This window comes from Fusarium fujikuroi, chromosome FFUJ_chr09 (assembly GCF_900079805.1).
Source record: "Fusarium fujikuroi IMI 58289 draft genome, chromosome FFUJ_chr09".
Taxonomy (NCBI): domain Eukaryota; kingdom Fungi; phylum Ascomycota; class Sordariomycetes; order Hypocreales; family Nectriaceae; genus Fusarium; species Fusarium fujikuroi.
Window position 1 is genome coordinate 417881 of NC_036630.1, and position 26689 is coordinate 444569.

General features: G+C 52.1%; 8 protein-coding genes; 4 read left to right on the plus strand and 4 right to left on the minus strand.

Annotated features, from left to right (window-relative positions):
- Positions 1-255: 255 nt before the first annotated feature.
- On the plus strand, positions 256-13848 carry FFUJ_10044 (uncharacterized protein; the record flags this gene model as incomplete). XM_023567987.1 has 3 exons in its annotated part: positions 256-3115; positions 3188-12943; positions 12995-13848. The coding sequence occupies 3 exons, from the start codon at positions 256-258 to the stop codon at positions 13846-13848; spliced, it is 13470 nt and encodes a 4489-aa protein (XP_023435351.1).
- Positions 13849-14000: 152 nt separating this feature from the next.
- Positions 14001-15178, minus strand: FFUJ_10043 (related to PMU1-high copy suppressor of ts tps2 mutant phenotype; the record flags this gene model as incomplete). XM_023567988.1 has 3 exons in its annotated part: positions 14001-14708; positions 14757-14978; positions 15026-15178. 3 exons carry the CDS (start codon positions 15176-15178, stop codon positions 14001-14003), a joined length of 1083 nt encoding a protein of 360 aa, XP_023435352.1.
- Positions 15179-16030: 852 nt separating this feature from the next.
- On the plus strand, positions 16031-17560 carry FFUJ_10042 (related to phosphoethanolamine cytidylyltransferase; the record flags this gene model as incomplete). XM_023567989.1 has 4 exons in its annotated part: positions 16031-16154; positions 16202-16319; positions 16373-17144; positions 17213-17560. 4 exons carry the CDS (start codon positions 16031-16033, stop codon positions 17558-17560), a joined length of 1362 nt encoding a protein of 453 aa, XP_023435353.1.
- A 1383-nt stretch (positions 17561-18943) lies between these two features.
- Positions 18944-20228, plus strand: FFUJ_10041 (probable branched-chain amino acids aminotransferase; the record flags this gene model as incomplete). XM_023567990.1 has 2 exons in its annotated part: positions 18944-20002; positions 20052-20228. 2 exons carry the CDS (start codon positions 18944-18946, stop codon positions 20226-20228), a joined length of 1236 nt encoding a protein of 411 aa, XP_023435354.1.
- A 257-nt stretch (positions 20229-20485) lies between these two features.
- FFUJ_10040 (uncharacterized protein) lies at positions 20486-21359 on the minus strand (the record flags this gene model as incomplete). XM_023567991.1 has 4 exons in its annotated part: positions 20486-20548; positions 20599-20772; positions 20797-21062; positions 21110-21359. 4 exons carry the CDS (start codon positions 21357-21359, stop codon positions 20486-20488), a joined length of 753 nt encoding a protein of 250 aa, XP_023435355.1.
- Positions 21360-21814: 455 nt separating this feature from the next.
- On the minus strand, positions 21815-22483 carry FFUJ_10039 (SIS2-like protein; the record flags this gene model as incomplete). Its single annotated transcript, XM_023567992.1, has 1 exon — positions 21815-22483. The coding sequence occupies one exon, from the start codon at positions 22481-22483 to the stop codon at positions 21815-21817; it is 669 nt and encodes a 222-aa protein (XP_023435356.1).
- A 1013-nt stretch (positions 22484-23496) lies between these two features.
- FFUJ_10038 (probable glutaredoxin) lies at positions 23497-24027 on the plus strand (the record flags this gene model as incomplete). XM_023567993.1 has 2 exons in its annotated part: positions 23497-23520; positions 23572-24027. 2 exons carry the CDS (start codon positions 23497-23499, stop codon positions 24025-24027), a joined length of 480 nt encoding a protein of 159 aa, XP_023435357.1.
- A 600-nt stretch (positions 24028-24627) lies between these two features.
- On the minus strand, positions 24628-26226 carry FFUJ_10037 (uncharacterized protein; the record flags this gene model as incomplete). XM_023567994.1 has 4 exons in its annotated part: positions 24628-25404; positions 25456-25600; positions 25651-25839; positions 25889-26226. 4 exons carry the CDS (start codon positions 26224-26226, stop codon positions 24628-24630), a joined length of 1449 nt encoding a protein of 482 aa, XP_023435358.1.
- Positions 26227-26689: the final 463 nt, after the last annotated feature.

The window sequence follows — 26689 nt, forward strand, 5'->3', positions numbered from 1 at the left end:
CAGCCCTGGCATGAAGACTTCCGCCTCAGCAACCCAAATTCAGTTGACAATGCTCTTTGTATACCCACGAGATTTTCTGCATCATTATTACACCCGAATGTGCAGTCTGAATGCGGATATGGGAGACTGATCAGCAGTTTTATAATCTTCTGGGAGCTCTCACCCGCGATCTTGTCCGTGTTGCTTCAGTATAGGTAGCTTACCGTGCGCGTATACCTTTCTTATCTCTCATTTACTTTTAATAAACCGCTTACAATGCGGCCTTTGTATCAGGTGCTCAGGCACCTAATATTCGCCAGCCTAACGCGTGCTCAGTTTGGGGTTCAGAATGATAGGTCAGTTCTCGGTATTAACAATGAGTTCTCAGGTGTTTGTTACACATATGTTTCGGTCTATCCAGTCCTTGCCGATCCCGATTATATCACCATCACAAAGCCCTACAGAGGCTCAGTAACAACGCAGTATACTGCCCCACCGCAGGGCGATGAGCCTGGTATTGTTATAGTTGAACAACCGGGTGGTTCGTCGGCGCCGGAGAATGTAGTCATCCCCGCGACGGATGATAGGTCTTATGTTATTATTATTAGGCCGCATTCAGGGCCGAATCCGATATCTGCGCCAATTACTCAGGTTGTTCCTCCGAGGAGTGGACAGCCAGGGCAGATTATTATTGAAACGCCGGAGACTCAGGGTGTGTTGCAGCCTCTTACGCTTGAGCCGAAGGAGGTGACTGGCTATGTGACGGTTTTTCGACCACTGACTGGAACATTGGCATCGTTGCAACTAATTACGATTTCACCAACCGGGACAAACCGTGGATCGGTCATCATTAATGTCCCAACATCAGCGCTCAATGGGGGAAGCCTCCAAGGCCTTACTCTCGAACCTGCACAGGACGGCGACTATGTCACCGTGATTGAACCAGCAGGTACAGCCTTTAGCGGAACTGTCCCAATTCGACTGACAATACCACCGAGCAATGGAAACCCTGGGACTGTCATCATCCAGACTCCTGTGCCAGGAACTCTGATGCCGTTGTCCCTTGAGCCTTTGACCCCTAACACGTTGGGCGCCTTGGGACTCGCTGGTCAAACCATCACTCTTCAACCTGCCGATGCTACCGGCTATGTGACCATCATTGAACCAGCCGAAGGAAGCGTCACACCGACAGCACCTATCCGAACTACCATCCCACCGACTGGTACCAAGCCCGGGACTGTACTCATACAAACACCACCAGGTTGGAATGATGGGGGAGATGGTGCAGCTTCTCAACCGACACGGACTCGGCCGCAGGGCTCGGTATCCTATACCACTATTACTCGTGGTGTACCCATGGGGATGGGTGGTTCTGACGGCGGGTCGAATGGAGGATCAGGGTCTGGTGATGTCCAGGGCCTACCAGGTCAAAGCGGCGACGATGAATCAGGGCCGCGACAGACCCTCACTATTCCTCCTGAGGGTGGCAACCCCGGTACTGTCATTGTATTGACACCTGAAGACCCGAATAATCCGCAGACTGGCAACAACGGTGGCGGCGATAATGGTGCCCAGGTTACTGGAGGATCTAGTGGTGGAAACCAAGGTGGTTCAGGCGGTGGCTCAGGATCATCGGGCAGCGGAAATGGCCAGAGTGGAAGTGGAGTGAGCTCGAACAACGGGGAATCTGGAGGTGGTTCCAACAGCGGCAGTGGCAGTTCATCTGGACAAGGAGGCAGCTCCAGCAACGGGGATTCCACTGGTGGCGACGATGACCCTGTGAAAGGCGGCGTCCAGGGATCTGGCTCCGGATCGGGAGACGGCGATGGTGACGGTGCATCAGGAAGCGGAGAATCTTCAGGCTCAAATAACGGCAATGGGTCTGGAAATGGCGGCTCATCAAGCTCCGGTGGAAGCAGTGGCTCGGGAGGTACCCAAGGCGGCGCTCAAGGTGGCTCCGGAGGCAGTGGTACAAGATCTGCTGGCTCTTCATCGAGCACCAAGGGCGCTTCTAGTGGTGGTTCTGGGGGTGGAGATGGACCAGGATCGGGAGATGCGGAGTCTGAAGGCGAGGGCTCAGAGGGCGGTTCAGATTCTGGCAATGGAGGTTCTGGTGGGAGTGGATCGACTTCTGGCGGTAAAGGCTCCAGCGGGGATGGAGATGGTGACCCTGGATCAGGAGGAAATAATGCCGGAGGAGCAAATGGTGGCTCGGGTCAGTCATCTTCATCGCGCAGGGGAAGTACTTCTGGCCGCTCAAGCACTCGATCACCAATCGTTAGGACATCGCCATCGACCTACGTTGTCACATCCAGCAGCACTATCTTCACCATAACCGCCGATGTCGTCGAGACTCTCACCAATGCTGAACCCCAGAGGACTCGTCGATCAACCACCAGCGGCCAACTCACAGGTGGAGTCGAAGGGCTAGGTGGAAGTGGAATTGCAGCTACCGACAGAACGACATTCAGACGCCCTTCAAATAGCCGGTCTACGGGATCTGCGGTCGACACTGCTGGCGGAGCTGCTTCTGGAGTTGAGTCTGATTCCACACAAACTACACAGGCCCCTGGAAGTACTTCAAGTACTAGACGAGCTGGTGCTTCATCAAGTTCAGGCTACACTGGTACTGTCGACACGCGTGTTCGCCCTGGAGGTAGCGGTCTGAGTTCTACGCACAGCAGGACTTCGACTTCAGGACAAGCTTCTCGATCTTCGAATAGAGAGACTACTATTGTCGATAGCGGTCCCGTAATAACAAATGATCCTGGCTCTAATGCAGAGGAAGCTACATCATCTGTCGGAAACGCCGCCCAGATCTCATCTACCCGCTCGGCCCAGAGGTCAAGTACCTCTCAATCATCTAGTGCGCAAAGGCCTGTTGCAGCGACTTCCTCATCGGATACTCGTTTCACTGCGAGACCTGCTGTCATATCGACTAGCGCTGGTAATACTGAAGCTGGAGGGACATCACAGGCTTCGCAGAGAAGTAGTAGGGCTACTAGCTCGGTATTGGGCTTCGTCGAAGGTGAACCTGAATCAACTGCGGGAGGAAACAACAGTGGTTCTTCGAAAGATGATGAGGCGACATCGCGAGCTTTGAGTGGTTCCCAGTCTACTCAGTCTGGTAGTGCTGGTTCTTCCTCAGCTTCAGCGAGATCTAGTGCTTTGACTAACTCGCGCGAAAGTTCATCTGTATCTGATGCAGCTCGAGGCTCTAGCGCGGGCACTTCAACAGCATCACAGGGCGTAGGCCAGAGCTCGAGCACCTCCAGAACAAGCGAAGAGATCAATTTTGAGACTATAGTTGGTACACAGAGTGTTCCCGAGTCAGAGCGCGTGGAACAGCCTGGTGACACGTCGACTCGTTCAGCGATAAGTAGTGGTGCCGGATTGACGGGCCAGCCAGCTGCAGGAGTTGGAGGCTCAACCACTGCTGAGTCAAACTCGGGAACCACATCTATTGATATTGATGATGGCGCGACGACATCTGGTGGAGAGTCGCTCGCTGGAGGACCAGCTGCTGGTGCTACGTCTGGAAGTTCGGGCGAGAGCTCTGTGAGCGGCGACTCTGATGCCGAGACTTCCTCCGCTTCTAGACATCCTGGCTCTGAAACGGCATCTGATGATGCTCGGGAGACTGGAGATGCTACTGGTACTGCTCAACCTGAAGATGGCGAGACAAGCTTGATCTCACCTCAAGTACCAGCCCCCACTGATCCATTGCCCGAATCTGAATCCAGCAGCCAGTCGCTCACTGGCGGCGTCGAAGGTATACCTGTCATGAGTGACTCGTCGTTTGAGTCGCCTGAGCTGCCACTGCCGATTGCGGTATCAACTGGTCCACTTCCTGACTCCAATCTGCTCTCTACAGCAACAGGTGAGGTGTCCTCGGCAGCATCGCCTGGATTCGAAGTTCCTACTGATTCGCAAGCTGCGCCTTCTGATGATGACCTTGACCCCGCCTCAGGAGATACCGCTACAGATGGACCTACAGGTAGTGAGATTTCAGAGCCCGATACTTCTTCTGACTCGGCGGATGGCGAAGCGTCCGAGACAGGATCCTCAGGTCCCGATGAGACTGGCACTGGGGCTTCTACAGAGCCATCACAGAGTGCTTCGCTAGGTGATGGCGATGGTGATGGTGCCAGAACTACAGATGAAGCAGGCGCCGAGTCATCTGAGACAGACGCCGACGCGGAAAGCGAGACATCTGGCCCTGATGCTACTTCTGATGGTTCTGGATCTGAAGCTGGCCCCAGCACTGATGAAGATGGACAGACCATCACCGACGGATCTGGAGGAAACCCCACAGCTGTCATCCCAGCAGATAACAGCCTAACTACTGAAGCTCCTGACGGCGCAATAGCAACTATCACGGTCTTCAGAGCAGGCCGTGGCCCAGCCCGAACAACCCTCTACGTCCCTCCCCAAGCATCCAACGATCCATGGACAGTAGTAATCGAGACACCAGTTTCAGAGACTCAATCTGAAGCTGCGACTGCTCGTGGAGACGACGATGTTCTTGCTACCACATCTGCCATAGGCGGTAACACCAATGTCACTATCTTCAGAGCTGGATCTAGCCCAGCACGAAGGACTCTTTACGTACCTCCCAGGTTTGCGAATGAGCCTGGTACTATTGTTATTGAGACACCAACTGGGACCGCTATCGCAACTGCGACTGAGACTGGGATTGATACACCTAGTGTTCGACCCAACATCACGGTCTACAGCTCTGGTACTGCTTCCAGCAGAATTACCATCTACGTACCTCCTACTGCTTCAGATGGAGATGGGTATATCATCATTGAGACCCCTGCTTCTGAGGTTGATCCCGATGCCACTGAAAGCGCTGAGGATGGTAGTGGTCCCACGGCTGGGACACCCGCTGGTATCGCCAATATCACAGTCTACAGTTCCGGTACTGCGTCAGAAAGACGAACCCTCTATATTCCGCCCACTGCCTCTGGCGAAGCTGGCACGATCATTATCGAAACTCCGGTCTCCGAGCCTGATGCAGAACAGAGCGGAGGTACTGACGGCGGCAGCCAGACTACCGGTCTTGAACCCGGTGTCAGACCCAATGTGACTGTCTACAGTTCAGGCACTGCCTCAGGGAGGATTACTCTGTACATCCCGCCTACAGTATCTGGTGAAGCCGGAACCATTGTCATTCAGACACCAATCTCCGACCAAGATTCTGATACTATAACCGGAGGTCCCGGAGATGAGAGTGGAAATACTGCCACTTCTGATGGCAGAACTGCTGTGACTATCTATACTGAAGCAACTGGGTCTACTGGAAACACTAGATACATCTCGCCAACCGTTTCTGGAGAGCTGGGCACTTATATCATTGAGACTCTTGCCTCGGAAGCTGGCGAAGAGACTGCTTCGGATGAATCAGCTCAGGCCACAGGCCCTGAAGCCTCCATCACACCAATTCCCACCGACGAAGGCTCGCCTGGAAATAACGTAAATGTTACTCTCTACCGAGCTGGAGAAGGTTCAGAGAGGAGCACCATCTTCATCCCACCAGAGACTACTGGTGATCCATGGACGATTGTGATCGAGACACCAATCTCACAAACTGAATTGGTAGAAACAGGAACAGTTCCAGGGTTCCAAACAACAATCTCCGCTATGACTGGAAGTGCCAACTTGACTATTTTCAGAGCCGGTGTCGCATCGACAAGAAACACAATCTACGTAGCGCCCAAGACATCCGGAGGCCCAGGAACTGTCATCATCGAGACACCTGTTCCGAGAGCCCAAACTGGTAGCCTTACAGCTAATCCTGAAGCACGACCAACTGTTGGTGCTGGATCAAATACCACGATCTTTGTTCCAGGTACCGGTCCTGGGCGAACGACTTACTACGTTCCGCCTTCAGATCCTAATGACCCTGGCACTGTTTATGTTGAGACTCCTGTATCTGCTGAGGAGACTGAGGAGCCCACTGATGGTCCTTCAGCTACTGGAGATGGTCAAGATACTATCGTAGCTGCAACAACAGTTACAATCTTTAGTGGTGGGCCTGGATCCGTCACGCGCACAGTCTATGTCCCACCTACTACCTCAGGAGAAGCAGGCACGCTCTACATCGAGACGCCGACTGGATCGGCCACTGGTGAAGAGCGTATCTCAGCGACAAGAACTGTCACCGTTTACACTGGTGTCCCGGGCTCAGTTACAAGGACAGTCTATGTGCCTCCTACAGCGATTGGTGAGCCAGGTACTTTATTCATTGAGACACCTGTCGATGGCACTCAGGCTACAGTCACAAACGATGAGAATGCCATCTCTGCCGCAACGACTGTCACCATCTTTAGTGGTGGACCTGGCTCCGTTACGAGAAGTGTGTATGTTCCTCCAACTGCTTCAGGAGAGGCAGGCACTATGTACATTGAGACTCCTACAGATGGAGCCGAAGCTACTGCAAGTAGTGACGAAGATGTCATATCTGCCGCGACTACTGTCACCATCTTCAGTGGAGGTCCCGCGGCAGTTACAAGAACTACTTATATCCCGCCAACAGCTTCTGGCGAGGCTGGAACACTTGTGATTGTTACTCCTACAGCCGTGCCTGATGCCGAAACAGCTAGTGATGGCGATGGTGGTTCCGAGACTGGGTCTGTCACTGATGCGGAGAGGATTACAGCCGGAACAACTGTCACTATCTTCAGTGGCGGTTCAGGCACTGCAACTCGAACTATATACATCCCTCCCACCGTCTCGGGTGAAGCTGGCACACTAATCGTGGAGACACCCACGTCTGGTCCAGACGGTGATGAACCCAGTATTACAGGCACAGGAGTCAGTGGCCCAACTGCAATTGTCACCCCTGAAGGCCCAGGTAACGTTACTATCTATAGCGGCGGACCTGCTTCCTCAACGACCACTCGTTTCATGCCTCCTACTGCATCAGGAGAGCTTGGTACTGTGATTATCGAGACACCAACAGCTGGACCTCAAGCTACAGGTATCGGAAATGTTACTATCATCACAGGTGGTCCTGCTACAGTCACCCAGACGCGGTATATCCCTGCCACGGTGACTGATGAGCCTGGGACTATCGTCATCGAAATACCGACATCTCAGGTTGATGAGGACGGAGGTGCAGGAAACACAACTATCTATAGTGCTGTGTCTGCTACTGGCACTCGCACTATCTATATTCCACCCACGGTATCTGGCGAGCCCGGAACAATTATCATTGAGACCCCTGCCGTGAGGGCAGTGACTGTTTACACAGACGGCCCTGCATCAACTACTCGAACTCTCACTATTCCCGGTACAGCGTCAGGCGATCCTGATACAATTCTCATCGAGACTCCCACTTCAGGTCCAGACTCTGGTCCTGCTAATGTCACCATTTACACCGGAGTCTCTGCCACTGTCGCCACTACTCGTTTCGTTCCTGGTACAGCTTCAGATGAACCTGGAACGTTCATTGTTGAAACTCCACTTGGCAGTCCAACTTATGTGACAGTCTACAGTGGTGGACCAGGTACAGCTGTTACAACGATCTACTTGACACCAAGTGAATCTGGTGATTCTACCACTATGATCATTCAGACTCCAACTCAAGGATCCGAGGAGTCTGCTACAGATGATAGTGAAGTTCGTGAGACTGGAACCATTACAAAAGCTTCAGGCACATCAGCGACTCGTCGTGGGAACGTCACCATCTACACCCAAGCGCCTGGAACAGCTGGCGGAACATTCTACTTCCCACCTGATGACCCAGAAGAGTCGGGCACCATCATTATTGAGACACTGCCTGGTGATGCTGAAGAGACTGGCGCTGAGTCTACTGAAGGTCCAGTCGCCCCAACTGTTGGTGGCCGGGTCAATACTACGATCTTCAGTGGCGGCCCAGTAACTGCACCCAGAACACTTTACATATCAGCGACAATTTCTGGGGAGCCAGATACGGTGATTATAGAGACACCAACCACAGGCCCAGAAGCAAAAGCTTCAGAGTCAGCGACAGGCCAGCAATACACAACCATCTTTGGTGGAGGGTCTGGAACGGCCACGAGGACTATCACCATTCCTGCTACTGTATCTGGTGAGCTGGACACTATTCTGATCGAGACACCCACTGGTAGAGCTCCTGAAGTCACAATCACCAGAGGCGGACCGGTCTCAGTTGCTACCACTATTACTATCCCTGGTGCGCCTGGCGAACCTGACACTGTTCTCGTTGAGATTCCAACTGAATCTGGCAATGCGGAGCCATCAGAGAGTGCTAATGGCCCAGGAGAAGTGACTTCCACTCGTGGCGGACCAGTTACGTCTGCTACGACAATCACAATACCTGGTCAATCAGGCCAGCCTGACACTGTGATTATTGAAACGCCGACTCGTGCGGCTGATGTCACGATCACCAGAGGAGGGCCAGTTTCTGTCGCCACAACTGTTACAATCCCTGGAGCACCTGGTGAGCCTGATATAGTGCTTGTGGAAACACCAATTGAGTCTGCAGACATATCTGTGACTGGAATGGGTGCGGGCGAAATAACTTCTACTCGGGGCGGACCAGTCACGGCCGCAACTACGATCACCATCCCGGGTATATCAGGGCAGCCCGATACTGTTATCGTTGAAACACCCACAACATCCTCTGATGGTGAGGAATCTACAGCTACTGCAAATGGTCCAGTTCAAGTAACATCTACCCGAGGAGGAGCGGTAACAGCTGCAACTACTCTCACTATTCCCGGCGAGTCAGGCCAGCCAGACACCGTTATTGTTGAAACGCCTACAAGATCTTCAGATGGTGAAACAACAGGCACTGGAGGCAGCCCAGGAGCGGTAACTTCAACAAGAGGAGGACCTGTAACTGCGGCGACTACCATCACCATCCCTGGAGGACCGGGTGAGCCGGACACAGTCATCGTTGAGACCCCAACGAGGTCAAATGAACCTCCTGTAACTGGTGGTGTTCAAGCAATCACTTCGACAAGAGGTGGACCAGTAACCGCTGCAACTACTATAACCATTCCTGGCGAGTCAGGTCAGCCTGACACGGTTATCGTTGAGACACCTCAATCTTCTGATGAGAACGGGCTATCTGCTACTGAAGATAGTCAAGATGAAGTTACTATAACTCGGGGCGGCCCTGTGACTGCTGCCACCACCGTTACTATCCCTGGAGTATCTGGTGGTCCGGACACAGTTTTCATTGAGACGCCAACAATGTCGAATGAGCCTTCAGTGACTGGCGGACTGCAAGCGATTACTTCAATTCGAGGTGGACCCGTGACAGCTGCTACAACTATCACAATCCCCGGAGAATCAGGTCAACCGGATACTGTTATTATTGAAACACCCCTATCCTCTGGCGAGATTGTGCCATCTGCAACTGAGGGTCAAGATCCAGTCACTATCACTCGCGGTGGACCTGTAACGGCAGCCACGACGGTGACTATTCCTGGAGTGTCGGGTGGCCCAGACACTGTGTTTATTGAAACACCCACTCAATCTTCTGAAGAGCCTAGAGTAACTGCTGTTCAGCAAGTCACAATTACCCAGGGTGGCCCAGTAACAGCTCCCGTTACAGTTACCGTCCCTGGAGTATCCGGCGGTCCTGATACTGTTTACATTGAGGTACCTACAGAGTCTGTTAGAACCGGAGCTGTCCAAGCGGTTACAATTACGCGGGGTGGCCCTGTAACAGCTGCCACAACGGTCACAATTCCTGGCGGAGCGGGAGAGCCAGATACTGTTTATATCGAAACGCCTACCGAGTCTGCTGGCGGGGGTAGTGAAACACCAGTAACCGGAGCCGTTCAAGAAGTCACTATTACGAGGGGCGGTCCAGTCACAGCGGCAACAACGATTACTATTCCTGGAGCTTCTGGCGAGCCAGATACTGTTCTTGTTGAAGTTCCGATTGAGTCTGCTGAACGATCCTCTGAAACAGGCTCATTAAGTGAGGTCACTATCACAAGAGGTGGTTCAGTTACAGCTGTAACAATTCTCACAATCCCCGGCGAATCTGGTGGACCTGGCACTGTACTGATTGAGACCCCAACTGGCTCTGCTGACGATGGCGATGGGTCTTCTACAACTAGGTCTGTTCTGGAAGTCACCATAACACGGGGAGGACCAGTGACAGCTGCGACAACACTTACGATTCCGGGTGAGTCCGGAGGGCCAGACACTGTACTGGTCGAGATCCCGACGAGTTCATCTAATGAAGACGGTTCTACCCAAGTAGAAGTCACAATCACTCGTGGCGGTCCTGTTACAGCTGCTATAACCCTCACTATACCTGGAGCTTCGGGCCAGCCAGATACTGTTGTCATCGAAACACCAACTGAGTCTAGCAGCGAGGCATCAGGAACAAATGGTAGTCAAGGAGAAGTTACAATTACCCAAGGTGGCTCTGTCACGGCCGCGACAACGATCACTGTTCCAGGCTTATCAGGAGAGCCAGACACTGTCATCATCGAGACGCCTACTGGTGCTTTTGAGACTCCCAATAATGCCCTGGCCAACGTCACTGTCTACAGTGGCGGCCCTGTCTCAGTTACCCGTACGATTTATTTCCCACCCGTGGCATCTAGTGAGGCTGGCACTATTGTTATCGAAACACCAGATGGTTCTAGTCCCACGGAAACTGCCCGTGGACCTGGAAATGTCACTATTTACACTGGTGTCGCTGGTACAGCTACAAGAACCGTCTTCATACCTGCTACAGTTTCAGGAGAGCCAGATACAGTACTCATCGAAACACCAACAGGTTCCTCTGGTGGTGAGAGGACGACAGGAAGTCTTATTGCAACAACGACAGGACCTCTCACTACTTCTGAGGGTAGGCCCAACACTACAATCTTCAGTGGAGGATCTGGTTCTACAACTAGGACGGTCTACTTCCCACCAGCTTCTGATGACCCCGGTGGCCTTGGAACAGTTGTTATCGAGACACCAACCTCTGGTTCTGAAGAGGAAGATCCTGAGGAAACAAGCAGTGCCATTTCTACCGGAGGACCAGCTAACATCACACGTATTGTTGGAGGTCCTGCTTCGGTCACCACTACTATCTACATCCCACCAACTGCTTCTGGTGAGCCGGGTGTTGTGATCATTGAAACGCCCACATTAGGCCCCGAGGATGATACAACGGCTAGTGAGAGTGCCGCAATCACAGCTTTCCCAGTAGGCAGACAAAACGTCACTCTGTACAGCGGCGGTCCAGGTTCGGTTGTAACGACAATCTACTACCCGCCTGCATCGAGCGACCTTGACGAGCCTGGTACGGTGGTGATCCAGACTCCAACAGCTGGCCCTGAAGAGGAGACACCATCGACTTCTGCAGGTGAAGCCGTTACGCCAATCCAGAACATTACTCGCATCGTGGGAGGACCTGCTTCTGTCACAACAACGATCTACATCCCTCCTACGGCATCGGGCGAGCCTGGAGTTGTCATTATTGAGACGCCTACAGCCAGTCCCGAGGCGAAAGAAACATCGTCAGCGTCTATTACCGCAACCATAAGCGACGAGGAACTAACTGGTATTCCCAATGTCACTCGCTATGTCGGCGGTCCAGCTTCCATCACGACAACGTACACAATACCCCCTGCCTCGTCTGGAGACCCAGGAACAGTGGTCATCCAAACCCCTTCTGCCAGCCCTAGTGAGAGCGAGGCTTCCGCTTCAGCAACTGAGATTCCAAATGTCACCAGATACATCGGTGGCCCAGCTTCAGCCATTACAACCTATACCATTCCTCCAGCCTCACCTGGAGAGCCAGGAACTGTTGTTATTCAAACCCCAACCGCCAGTCCTGAAGAAATTACTACGTCTTCCCCATCAGCTGAGGTGCCAACTGAAGTCCCAAATGTCACTCGCTATGTTGGCGGGGCAGCGTCAGTTACTACGACCTATACCCTCCCTCCGGTTTCATCTGGAGAGCCGGGCACGGTGGTCATTCAGACTCCCTCAGCTAGCCCCTCTGCAGAAACTACTTCTAATGAGGCTATCACGAGTGTTGAGTCTCCAAGCGCAATTCAGAACGTCACTCGCTTTGTCGGAGGCCCAGCGTCAGTTACTACAACAATCTACATCCCCCCTGCTGCATCTGGTGAGCCCGGCACAGTACTCATTCAAACTCCGAGCTCTGCTCCCGACGAAACTTCATCGTCAGTAGTCGCAAGCACAGCACGACCGCCAACAGTTGCACAGAACACAACTATCTTCGGCGGTGGAGCAGGCTCAACCACAAGAACCATCTATATCCCCCCTGCCTCAGATGGCGAGCCAGGAACAGTTCTCATCGAGACCCCAACAGCCAGTCCCGCAGCTTCGACCACTCCCATCAGCGGCGCACCAGCAGGCATTCCAACAACTTCCACTCCAATCGTCGCTGGCACCAATGTCACTATCTTCAGAGCTGCTCCTCCTACAGCTACAGCTGAACGAACGCTGTATGATCCACCGACTGCGGCTGGAGAGCCTGGTACTGTTATTATCGAGACAATGGTTGTATCTTCGACTTCTGGCTCGGCTGCGCCGTTAAGTATGGAGGGTCCTGTTATCACGACTTTGAGTGGTAGTTCAACTAGCTCTTCTGCTATCGCTTCACCCTCATCTACGTCAAGTAGCGCGGCAGCAGCAGCAAGCTCATCGAGCAGTGCTGCTGCAGCCGCTGCTTCGAGTTCCTCCTCTGTTGCAGCAGCTGCCAGTTCCTCCAGTAGCGCAGCCGCCGCGGCAACTTCATCAAGCAGTGCTGCTGCGGCGGCGGCCTCAAGCTCTTCAACCACCGCAGCAGTCACCAGTTCCTCGAGTAGCGCAGCAGCCGCCGCGGCAACTTCATCAAGCAATGCTGCAGCGGCCAGCTCCTCTAGTGCTGCAGCTGCAGCTGCCTCAAGCTCGTCCAGTTCTGTTGCCGCTGCTACATCGTCAACATCAAGCGCAGCTCCAGCACCAGTCACCACAAGCTCAACCAGTGCTGCACCCCCAGTAATCACAACCTCCAGCAGCGCAGCTGTCCCTGTAGTCGCCACATCATCCAGCAGTACCTCCAGCACAAGCATGATGCCCCAGCTCGCATTTGGCCCAACATTCGACTGCGATGGCTTCGGCTACACCGTCCAAAGTCTTCTCGCCAACACCCTCACACGCGTCAATCTCGTCAACGGTCAACGAACAGATATCAGAACAGGCATTGGTCCCGGCGGTCCTATCAACGGTATCGGCTTTAACAGGCTCGACAACTACATCTATGGCTTTTACCAACAGCCTCTTCTTAATGCCCTTGCGTGTGGTCTCCTGGGATGTAAGCGATCGGGACTTATTCGCATCGCCAAGGACGGCCGATGGGAGGTCCTTGATCTTGTGATTGGTACAAACGCTATCAGCATGGGCGATGTAGATGATCAAGGAAGGTTCTGGGTGTCCGAAGGCGGAGGTAGATGGTGGTGCATTGATTTGAGGCCAACCAGCACCACTTTCGGCAAGCTTCTCGATTCCGGCACGTCAGCTACCAACCTCCTTTCTGGAGTAGGAGACTGGGCATATGTCCCCGGCGGAGGCAACTATCTCTACGCCGTACAAGCATCAGTCATCGAGAGCGGCCTCCTCAGAACAAACATCGTTCGATGGTCGTTGACCACGCAAAAGTGGGAGCGCTTCCAAACCTACCCCAACCTCATCCTCACAACTCTCAACCTCGTCTGGGGCGCCGTCATGGCAGCACCGGATGGAACATTATTCGCTCAGGAGACAGTATTGGGTCAAACGTGGAAATTCACACTTGGGTCCGCAGCAAACCCTACAGCTATACCAGGTGGTGCTATTCTGAACTTGCTAGGATCGGATGGAGCCAGGTGCGCGGGTACTTTAGTTTCATGATTCGACAGATAACGGAAGCGGCAAGATTGTAACAACGCCGTGAGTTGGACGCATGTACTGTTATTTTTCCTTTGTCCTAGTCAAGCGGACTGCTTCCTTTTCTATGTACTAGTTAGCGATCACTACATGATCAACTTTTTCTTTTTTCCGACTCATGTCGCTTTTGCTGGTGCAGATGCAAGTGTAGTAGAGCAAACGCAGCCCTGTCCTCCGATGCTAGTCACTGGAGGAGCGTTGCAAGTAGCTTCGGTAGTCCATGAAGCATACGTAGACGTAGGTTCCTCGGACACAACATCAGCCCTAACAAGAACAGGAATGATCTGGCCGGTCGCAAGACGGAAAGGTCGATGGTTAAGAGCCTGAAGAAGCTTGGTGATTTCGCCAGAGTGACTGCTAATGCTGATCCAAACAGCATTGTCACTTGTAAAGATATCATCAAGAACTTCTTTGCTTCGCGCCAATTGGTGTTCGCCTGTCTCACCCTCCTTTCCAGTCCAAAGCTTATCCTTGTCCGAGAAACCCTTCTCGAACTTGATCTTCTTGGCGAGAGTCTTGATGAAGCTCTTGCTGCGACGGTGATCGCATGTTCGGATGCTGATACCCTCACGGAGAAGTTCCTTCACCATTGGGACGAAAGGTTTATCCTTGGGGAGCTTGAGGCTCTGGAAAGTCTCCACGGCGGTCTCGACACAGCGGGCGAGAGGGGAGGTGTAGTATGAGTCGAAGTATGGCATGCCTTCGCTCTCAAAGCGACTCTTGAAGTAGGCGTTTGCCTTGTGAGCTTCAGCCTCACCTGCGGGTGTGAGGAGAGGATCCTCCCACGTCGCTGTTCCGTTGCCGGACTGAAGACCCCAGTAGCACTGCAAATGTCAGCTCATGAATTGAGAGTCTTGAGTGAGGCGACTTACGTTCCAGGCGGGAGTGCCGTAAAAGGACTCAGCGGCGTTGTGCCAGCCCTCACCATGACGTCCCATGACAAGAACCTTGTAGCGTGTCTTATCGCGACTGGCATTGCGGTTCAGGTGCTTGACATACTGCTCGAAGCGCTCCCACTGAGTCTTGTAGCCCTTTCGGGGGTTCTTGGGGTCAGTGGGATAAGTGCGGTTCAAGAGACCAAAGTTCCATTGGGCCTAACTTATCAGCATCTATTGATCCAGTGAGAGAAGAGAGGTCTTACATAGTCGAAGCCAGTGGGGTTCGTGGCTAGATCATCTTGCAAGAAGAACCCTTCAACAGAAGTATACTTGATCTCCTTGTTCTTGGCGAAATGCCAATCCGCAAGAGCAGACGGCGCAAGGGCCAAAAGCGCAGAGACGGTAGTGAACTTCATGATGCTCTGCCAAAGCCTAACTCATGGATGAATTGGCCCGGGCAAACGAGCATCTTTATACCTCATGACATCGGACACTTGACCGATTCGACATGTTCACGCCAGGGTATCATCGCGCGATTACCCCAAGCTCAGAAGCTGTTAAAGATGCATCTATTCCCGTCCGGGGAATCTTGGCCCGAGCAGGTCCACGATTAAGGCAAAGATCGGAGCCAATGGATCGGGAACGTGCCGAGCAGAGTGGGGTCTTTCGACATGACAAGATGAAATGAGATCCGGGTTCTCGGTCACAGAATGAGATAGTCTCAAAGACTAGATGAAAGAAATGGAGTAAATTGACATGAACTTGGAGAGTCAGTGATGAGAAGATGGTGTTTTTGTCAAAAACGTGGTCTTGCTAGCGTGGCTGTTGTTTGCATGTGACAGGGGTACTTCAAGACCCTTAAAAGGACAAACAGCCCTCTCGTATTCAATCCTTCACTCATTCCATTATTACTCTTGCTTGCGTATGCATTTCACGGTAATAACATGGGTTTAAGCAAGCACATTTAATTTATTCGTATTTATAGACGGTTACCTAAGCTCTATTGACCGTCGTTAAATTGGCAGCCTATAAACGGACCAATCAAGTCACTCATAAAATTGTTAGGCCCAACCAACGGCTCACCCATTAACTTCCAGCAGCTCAAGTTACGTAGAACTGTCACTTCACTGGGAGCTCCTTAATCTTAAAAAAGCATTCATCATCACCGCTTCTTCTTCTCGGTCTCTCATTTTCTTAAACTTGAACTTGTCAACCTCACTCACTCACATCGCTATTGCTGTATCTTTGTCGCATCTTTTCTCGCCACCATGACTTCGACTGACCCCACTAACCCCTCGATTGACGATGAGCTTCATCTTGAGGGTGAGCCTGCTCCTGAGCTCCTCGAGGGGCGCATCTGGGTCGACGGCTGCTTTGACTTCTTCCACCACGGTATTTACTGTCTTTCTCTCATCGCGATCAATTACTAACGGATCCAGGCCATGCTGGCGCTATTGTGCAGGCCCGCCAATTAGGCGATGAGCTCTACGCTGGCGTTCACTCAGACGAGGCCATCCTCGCCAACAAGGGCCCTACAGTCATGAACCTCGCAGAACGGTAACACCGACTCATTCCCACCGGTCACGCGACACATTTACTGACATTTCCAGACTCGCTGCTACTGACGCTTGCCGCTGGGTCACCCGTTCAGTCGGCCACGCGCCCTACGTCACTTCTCTCCCCTACATCTCCCACTACGGCTGCAAATACGTCGTGCACGGCGACGACATCACCTCGGACAGCGACGGTAACGACTGCTACCGATTCGTCAAGGAGGCTGGTCGATTCAAGGTGGTTAAGCGCTCACCTGGAATCTCCACCACCGACCTCGTCGGGCGCATGCTTCTCTGCACGAAGACGCACTTCATCAAGTCGCTCGAGAAGAAACTCGCCGGTGAAGAGGGCCACGGCACACCGGAGGAGCGCATCGCTGAGGGCCAGCAGATGCTGGAGCGCATGAAGCTGTATGCGACAGACGCTTCAGGCAAAGCACCCGGCGCCGAGGTGTTCTTCTGGAAGGCGTCGCAGGTCGCTAAGGCGGAGGAAGGCGAGGAGGAAAGGGGCAGTTTCCGACAGCTTATTGAGGGACCCGGACCTAAGCCCGGCCAGCGCGTTGTGTACGTCGATGGAGGTTATGATCTCTTTTCCAGCGGACACATCGAATTCCTGCGCCAAGTCCTCCTCGAGGAAGAAAAGCTTGCTCGTGAGCAGGATTGGTATTCCGAACAAAACGTCAACGAGCGTCTCGGCAAGGGTGAGGATTATCCCCCCGCGTACGTCGTAGTAGGCGTGCACGAGGACGAGGTCATCAATCAATGGAAGGGAATCAACTACCCCATCATGAACACCTTCGAGCGCGGTCTCTGCGTACTACAGTGCAAGGTAACAAAACAGCCCTCACCCCCAATACTACCCCAGCCCTGAAAACCGCTAACCTCTTTAAACCGCAGTACATCAACGCCGTCATCTTCGGCGCACCCTTCTCTCCCACAAAGACCTACCTCGACACCCTACCGCGCGGCACCCCAGACGCCGTGTACCACGGCCCAACCTCCTTCATGCCCCTGACATACGATCCGTACACGGCACCCAAGGCGATGGGGATCTACCGCGAGATCGGCGCGCACACGTTTGCGCACGTCAACGCAGGCGAGATCGTGCAGCGCATCATGAAGTCGAGGGACATGTACGAGGCGCGCCAGCGGGCAAAGGGCGAGAAGGCGAGTGTTGAGGCGGCGGCGCGCGAGAGGGAGATTCTGGAGGAGGAGCAGCGAAAGAAGGAGGCTGAAAGGGCGTAGGGCGTGGTCCGATGGTGTGAAAGAAAACAAAAACAGGTCCGGTAATGTGCGGTAGAACGAGGTCCTTTCAACAGGGAATCCTAAGAGACGGGCGGGATCAAAAAGTATAGTATAGAATAATCATGATACCTACCTAGAAATGACGAGTTTCTGCAAGTCTGCTGTGATGATACCCTTGCCATCGTACCTTTTCACACTAACATCTCGATACAATGACACAAAAAGTCTCCACGCCACGAAACATAGGACCGATCATCGATAAGAAACACACAATGTGACCTCAACGAAATTCATCATTATCCCTTGCAATTGGGGGGGGAAGCATAACATGACCTCACAGCACCGAGGGGCGGTAACAATGGCAATTGACGGCTAGCCACGGTGCCATGCACAATTCCGCCCTGCCAAGAAAACTTGCATCAAGGTTTTTTTGTCTTTGGTCTGTCAGAATTGACAAGCAGGGATTTCATGGCACATGACTATCTACTGCATAAACCTCTGATATGATGAGGATATGTGACACTGGTTCAATTGGATGGGTGGTTGTTGTTATCTTTATTGATAGCCAATTTGTTTAAGCCGCGCCCTGGCAGTGGAGTCCTCGATTTGACTTGACAGCAGTTTCGTTCCGCACTGACAAGAGCCGATGGGACCGGGTATTTCTTGGTGGAAATATGCAGTTCGTGTAAGCGATCTCGATAAGCACGTCAAGTTCCAGGGTCATGTGCTCTATACCTATTCCCAACAGAAATTGCACCTTCACCACTGTATCAAGAATGCCAATTCAATGCCAATTCCCCAATGCTTCATCAATGGCGTAACCTATCAGTGAAATGCCCGCCAACTACAGCCTTCGTGATCTTCCAGAAGCCCATCATCAGTGGAACCCTCTTCCAAACTGACGGCTCCCCCTCCACCACCACGTCAAAGGCTGTGTGGAGCACACCTCACCACCTACTAAATCCAGCTTAGCGCTAGTATCTATCGATATCGCAAGCATGGCAGAAAAAAAGCCAACAGAAAAAAAAACACCATCGCCGGAGCCGAGCCACCGCGCGGGCAGAGGCGGTCTATCCGGGCCCGCGAGCGGCGGGAAGTTTTTCTGCCCCAGCTCGTGACTGTCCCGAACGACACAAAGGTGGAGACCGGATAGCGGAGGGGGGGAAACAGTCATACACGGACGGGGTAGATAGGTAGTTTGGCGTTTCCGTGCTTGCGTATATAAAGTTTTATCTCTGCTCTTTTGTCTTTGTTTGCTTTCCTTTGTATACTTCACGACTCCGATCTCGCCCTCTTCCTCTAGACATTGACTCAAAAGAAGACCTTCGCTCAGAAAACAACATTCACTCCAACTTCAATCTTCAACTTGATACATTCGCAATCATGGCTCCCTCCGCCGTCGAAACCCAGGACGTCAACCTCACAGCCGCAGCAATCCACAAGAAAGATCTCGCCCAGCCCACCGTCAATGGCGCCCCCCAGGTCCAGGCTCCCCTCGACGCTTCAAAGCTCACATACGCATACACACAATCCCCCCGCTCCGTTCCCGATGAAGCAACCGCTCACTCCGGCGACGAGACCATCGCCACGGACCACATGGTCCTCGCCTCATGGAAGGTCTCTACCGGCTGGTCTGCCCCGGAGCTCAAGCCCTACGGACCCCTGAGCCTCATGCCCACTGCCTCTGTGCTGCACTACGCTACCGAGTGCTTCGAGGGCCTCAAGGTCTTCCGTGGCTATGATGGCAAGCTCCGTGTTTTCCGCCCTGATCGCAACGCTGCGCGTCTTCGCATGTCGGCCAGCCGTATCTCGCTTCCTGTCTTTGAGCCCGCTGAGGTAGAGAAGCTCATCATCGCTCTTCTGTCCGTCGACGGCACAAAGTGGCTTCCCGCCGATCGCGCTGGCAGTTTCTTGTACATCCGCCCAACCATCATCGGTACTGCTCCTCAGCTCGGTGTCTCTGCCCCCAAGGAAGCCCTCCTCTACATCATCGTGACATACATGCCCCGCATGGACGCTCCCCCCGGCGGAATGCGTCTGCACACATCCCCCGACGATATGGTGCGCGCCTGGGTCGGTGGCTTCGGGTACGCCAAGGTCGGCGCCAATTACGGCCCTTCTCTGCTCGCCACGGCTGATGCACGAACCCGTGGATTCCACCAGATTCTCTGGCTGTACGGTGCTCAGGGCGAGTGTACTGAGGCTGGAGCCAGTAACTTCTTTGTTGTCTGGAAGCGAAAGGATGGCAAGAAGGAGATCATCACTGCTCCTCTTGATGACAAGCTTATCCTTGATGGTGTCACTCGCCGAAGCTGTCTTGAGCTGGCTCGCCAGCGTCTGGGAGATGAGTATGAGATTACCGAGCGAAAGTACACCATCGCTGAGGTCATTGAGGCCGACGCTGAGGGTCGTCTAATTGAGTCTTTCGCTGCTGGTACCGCTGTAAGTTTAACAATTGATTCCATGTCGAGAACCCTGCTAACGATATTAGTACTTCATCTGTCCCGTTTCCCAGATTCACCACCGTGGACAAGACATCAACATCCCCATGGGCGCTGAGGGTGCGGCCGGCGAGGTCACTGGCAAGATCAAGGGCTGGCTGGGCGACATCATGTACGGTCGCACAGAGCACCCCTGGGGCGTTGTCATCCCCGAGAAGAAGCAGTAAACTGCCGATTCAAAAGTGCATTTCGGAGAGGTGCATCAAAAGTTGCTTCATGGTACGGCGTTAGCGGTGTTTGTTGATACACAGGGTGGTCATGGGCGCATGCATTGACAAAGATGGAAATGACAGGTGCAGATAGTTAATGAGATACGAAATAGACGACCAGTTGAAAGTCAGCTCTGCTACTATACATGACGGATCGGATATGAGACTGCCGACGCCAAAATAACCCACACATTGCTTCTAGTACATCGCGTCGATCAGTCGTCGAAGAGATCCTGCATCATCTTCAAAGTCTCGTTCTGGATCTCAGCCTTGAACTCCTATACATGTACGTCAGTATTAATCCATTGGTTTCGGAGCACCGACGTACCTTGTCGACCTCGTCCAAGAGTCGACACTTTTCCTCCACGATGGCCTCCGCCTGTTTCTTCAGTTCCTCAGCAACATTTAAAAGCTCCGCATCGACACCATTCTGGCCACCTTGCTCGGCGAGCTCTTTATTCAGTTGCTTCCAAGCCTGTTCCTCGGTCTCACAGCACTCATCCTATTCAACAGTGAGGCGAAGAACCTCTTCTCTTGCGGCAGCGATTTCTTCCTGGAGCTTCTTCAAGTGAACGGCGACAGTTGCTCGAGGGTGGTCTTCATGGTCATTGTGATGACAAAGTGTGGCCGATAGCGGGTAGGCAATGTTGGCGTACAGCCGTTTGGACTGCGACAAGGTCTCGCCGGATTTCTCTGCGAAGCTGGCTGTCTTGGCCTGCACATCCGTGTGCGCCTTTACGAGGTGCTCGATCGCAGAGCTGTGAAGGGACATGCCCATGCGAGCATACGATTCTGTGTATCGTCAGAAATGAACCCAGCGCCTTGCATCGTGAACTAACCTCGAAGCTGTGAAGCCTGATCATTGCGCTCCGGTGCAGGAACCACCTTGCTTTCGGGCTTTGAAGTTTCCAAGGATTTCCCAAGACAAGCGTGAACCTGCTGGTAGATGTTCTGGTAGGGGATTGGCCCGATGGAGGAACTCGTTGCTGGAGTATGGTCGTCACGCAGGCGATCTCGCAGGGTCGAGGGGCAGCCATCTTCCTCTAGACTTGAGGTGGAGTTCAGGAAATAACGAGATGCGGATGACATGATTCATCGGAAACAAGTGCGCTTTTTAAAAAAGACAAATTATTTGTACAGGAGAAGAGAGAGGAGACAGTGCGTGCTGTTGATTGCAATTCGATTCGGCGGTAGCAGGTGTCAATGTAAAGAAGGAAGGAACCCGCTGCGCCTGCCTGCACTGTACCTTCAATATTCACCAACCACGGGCATGCGCATTCCAATGCACAGAAACCTGCAAATTCCAAATCCAACATCAATCTTTCTGTTTTTATTGAGATCATATCGATTGTTAATATCAGTGCTTGTGCCCCCAAAATGCCCCTTCCTTTGTGGTATCAATTCCATCATCAAAATTACCCTACGGCTCTGCCATGCATTTTGTACCCAGCCCTCAGGCGCCATATCGCGATCAACAAACTTCCCCCAGTGTCGCTGAAGATAACTCAATTCGGCCGTTTTTCTTTTCGTCCTCGTATCTCTCCCTAAGCATTGATCTTCTCGTCAATCGCCTCGACGATGCTCTCCCACGTAACCATTGCACCATTTCCAACATCACCACAAGCCAAATTCTTCGATATCGGCCTCAACACCTCAAACCAACCATTCTCTCCACCCCATTCCTCTTCCAAAACTCGCAGCTGTCTCGCAGTGATGGGGTGATTCCACATACAAGTGTTCATCGCGGGCGCGACGAGGATCTTCTTCTTAACGCCATCCACAGTCCCCGTAACGTCCCAAGCTCGAACCACAGACGTCAAGAGGTTATCGCACAAGCCGTTGACAATTTTCGCCATAGTATTCGCGCTCAAAGGTGAAATGATCAGAACATCCGCCCAGCGTCGTAGCTCAATATGTAAAATCGGCGCATTGCGCTTCCAAGGTTGAGCCCACTCATGCGCATCTGTGTAAACAGCGTCGACATTCGGAAGACGAGAGACCTGATCAACAGTTGGCTGTTCAAGACTTTGTCCCGAGAGAAATTCCGACGCTGATTGAGTGAGGATGAGACGGATGGAGATGTTGGGTTGTGATTTGAGACCATTTATAATCTGGACGAGCTTAATTGTCGCGACGGAACCAGAGGCGGCGAGGAGAATATGGCGTTTGCCATCGCCTCGCGCCTGTTCGAGAGCTTCAGTTGAGTTGCGCATGTGGTGGTCGTGATGGGCGTCGTGCCCGTGTTGAATTCTGTGAAGCATTTCTCTGGGAGCAAGAAAATATCAGACCTTGATATAGGGTGTCAAAATACACTCAGCAAAAGCTACCCTAAACTTGGCAGAGGTATCCTAAACTTCTAAATAAAGGTATTCTAACCTTAGTAAAGGTATCCTAAGCGTATACTATTGACCTGAATATTTTTATTATTTAGGATTAAGGTCCTGAGTTTTGTTTTCTTTCCTCCCCCTAGGCACTGAGATTGAGTGAGATGCAGTTGCGTTTGTCAGCGGCCTTGACAAGAATTGAGAGGGTTCGATGCAGTTAGGTGGAGTGATGTCAACTTTATGACCTCAGCTTCAAATGTGAGTGATAGCTCAAGTTTGGTAAATAATTGACTGATTGTTTAATTGAGAATCAATGGCTATGGAATTGACAGCAGACGGGAGCTTTATCTAATTGACCCCGCCATCAGCCCCGCGTCATATGATGAGCTCTGAGAATGTCACGAGCCGAATCGCCAGTGCTGAAAGCGTCTTCGCAGTGCCGACTGAACCTAAGAATGGACTGATTACAATAGCGTGTTTACAGAATGTTCTGGCCAGCGTTGGGATTGGTAAGAGAGTTAGTCTTTGACGGTGCTGCATTCTACAATTGGTGAAGCTGCTGCTTGAAGGTGCCTAGCTAGGCCAAACAATAAGCAATGGAACACAAAACACTCGGAGCCTACCGATGGAGGTGAATTTTATTAACAGCAAAGGACAAAACGCATCAGATCGTGGTCTCAGAATAATTGTCATTCTAACATCACAATGGGTAAACATTACAATGTTGATAAGCCGCAATCGCCTTGTCGCTGATTGGTCCTTTCGCCACTGATATCCGGGGATCGGCATCGGAACATCCTTGACATCACTAATCCCATCCAAAACTTCCGCCATCTACACACTCCAAATCCACTGCGCATCTCCATTCTCTCACCACCACATTCTCCCTCACAGCCGCCACAATGTTTGCGCGAACAGTAGCTTCAGTACGCCCTATCCCTCCGCCACCTTTACTATCCAAAAGCTAATTCTTCTAGTCCCTCCGACAAGTCGCCCGGCCTGTCGCCGTCCGCTCAACAGCTCCTCTCTTCCGCACACCAATTTCCCCCCTCACACCCTTCCAAGCCCGTCTGCTCTCCGACCAAACCCGCTCCGCAATCGATAAAGCCGTAGCTTCAGCACCCGTCGTGCTCTTCATGAAGGGAACGCCTGAGACGCCGCAGTGCGGCTTTTCGCGCGCCGCAATCCAGATCCTCGGCCTCCAGGGCGTCAACCCCGATAAATTCGCCGCCTTTAACGTCCTCGAGGATCCCGAGCTGCGCGAGGGTATCAAGGAGTACTCTGACTGGCCCACGATTCCTCAGCTCTACGTCGCGAAGGAGTTTATCGGTGGAACGGATATTCTGGTTTCGATGCATCAGAATGGTGATCTGGCGAAGCTGTTTGATGAGAAGAAGGTTATTCTGGAGGGAGAGCCTGAACAGAAGGAATAGAAGTGGCGATTACGATCGGTCGAGTGTATAACATGGTGTAATAGTGAAGAGATACCTCTCTATGACAGATACGAATGTACAGCAAAAGAACGGAATAGAACGGTGTGGTCATCTGCTTTTCGACCTCTGGTGCTCTGAAGAAGCTGGGGGTCATTGGTATTTCGCCGGTTGTATTCTCTTACATGCTATTGTTGCCAATTGCTCCAGCTGCTCTGATAAGAACGGCAATTTGGAGAGCGCACCTGTTTGTTCACTACGAGCAGAATACGATCAGGAGCTGCGAAGGGTTGCGATGACGGAACAGTACAAAATAGCTGCTATAGCTTCTCTAGCTTCCTATCATGAATAGCGGAAAAGGGTTCATTCCAATGATGCTTGGGATACTGTCATCTCTTCTAGATAGAGGAATCAGGTCCCTCCTTCACTTCTTATCAGGTTGTAGGAGCAGTTTGTTAATCAAGCCACATCACAAGGCGTCAACGACCCCTTCGTGCGTTGCGCTTTTGGTCGTTTCGATTCATCCGTAGGTTTATATTCCGAAAGCAATGGTCTATGTCTATAAAGTATCTATCTTCCAGTTCATGTCCGTCAAATCTCAGCTCAGCGCGCAATGCCATGAGATCTCTCCCAGCGCCTCTGCCAAGCATCCAGCAGCACAGTTCGCGAATGTCCCTTACACTCCGGCACAAACGCAATCTCGATCACTGCGCTTCGCCCCATCTCAGCATAATCACGTTTCATAGTACAAGCTATCTGCTCAAACCTCGCCATCACCTTTCGAAACTCCTGATTATCGTCCCTGAATATACGTTCTTGAAAAAGTACCCCTGGGGCTTCGAGCGAAACGAGAAGCCAGTCAAAGGCATGCTGCCAATTCAGTAGCCGGAACACTAGCTCTCGGGGGAATAAAAAGATCTCTGCGCCGTGTGCTAGGCGGAGATTGAATCCTGGGAGGACATCGTAGGTGAATATAAGGTCAATGTTGGGTTTGGGCTCTAGGGAGGGAGATCTTGGGACTTCGGATGGTGGGCTGGGCGACCTTTGTCCAGATTCGATGGAGTTCCGTGGCCACATAGGCCTGGGTTGATTGCCATTCTGGTTCGCTTGCTGAGACTGCTGAGAGGCATTATTTGAGTTCATGGATGAGGGGGGAGGTGCATTGGGATCTCTATCACGATATTCATCTGTCTCAAGTCCCGTTTGAGTGCCCGTGGAAGTAGTATGCGCCGGTGGATTGCTCGCAAGCTCTCTATGGTCGATCACCATATTTGGTCTTGGATCCGGCCCCATATGCCTAAGATTATCTTGTAAATCTTGCATCTGACTTACACGTCGGGGCTGCGCGTCAGGAATTAGATGTCCCGATTCATCAATACCCTAAGTAATCTGAAGTCAGTAAAGTATCCCTTCAAGCGTTATCTCACTTACATATCCAGCCAACTCATCAGGACTGCAAGTCCTGCCATAAGGAATCGGACGTCTGTCATTAATGGTTTCGTCCTGTCTCGGGGGTTGGCTCGACTGAGGACTCTCTGAAGATGAGGAAGAATCACCATCTTCATTGGCTACTGCTCTGAAGACGGTAAGCGTTTTTGTCATGTGTATCTGAATTAGAGAACCAACGCTGCATGGTGGGGGCTCTCGCGCTCCGGAGGAGATGGCGTAGGGCTCTCGCTGCCAAGAACGTTGCTGGGATTCCTCGGTCGTCGGTCGTTAGCTGCAGCCGTAGTTCGTGAACGTGTTGAGCGTAACCTCTTCCCACTATCTTTCAGATTCTTTCGAAGGAAGAACCAGACAATGTTGGTGTAAATCCTGTATTCTATAGTTAGAGAGAAGCCAAGTGACGAGAGGGAAAAGTTACTCGTGTTGATCTCTGGGGTACCGAAGAGATCCGTCATCGCTCGTACTAGGCCAGTACAATGAGCCATTCTCGCAAACACAGAGGTATTCATGTGCCATCTCAATAAGTCCATTTTGCTGGACTATGTCATTTCTATCGACCAGATCGTTACCCGATATTCTAAATCTGGTCATGAATTGGGAGCGGAATTGCTCTAGACTCGCTTGGTATGCAGCTGCACCTCTCTTGCGACTTCTCTGCCTCAAATTCCGACGTATATCAACCAAATCACTGATCGAACCAGATGTAGCAAATATAGCCAAGTGCTGGCCAAGGGCGCAGCCGCAAGCCAACTCCATGGCTGGTGGCGGCGACTTAAGAAGCAGATAGTTGCTGGAATGAGAAATAGGCACAAGGCATTTGCCAGGCAACACACATTTATTACTATCGAGACAAGTCACGAAAAACAGGTATTCGAATTATTTCTCTCACATTCTACTCATCTTGGTTTGATCGTCATCGGAGGCCTACTCCTTCACGGTGGTGATTCTGCCTAATAGCCCTAGTCAGTGCGAAGCCCCTTGCTTAATCCGTTATCTGTTTTGTTGGACAGAACTGCATTGTTCTACTTTTCGAAACAGCTAAACATATGTGCCGCAAACATGCGCACAGTTCTTGGAGCCGCTGTGCGAGCAGGAACTGTATCTAGATACCGCTCGACCTAGTCTGACGCGGTAAATATGCGTTCGGACTTGGGCTTGAGTCCCATCTTTCTTTTAGAGTCTACTATTGGATAATTGGACTACTAGGTGATTCATCGGA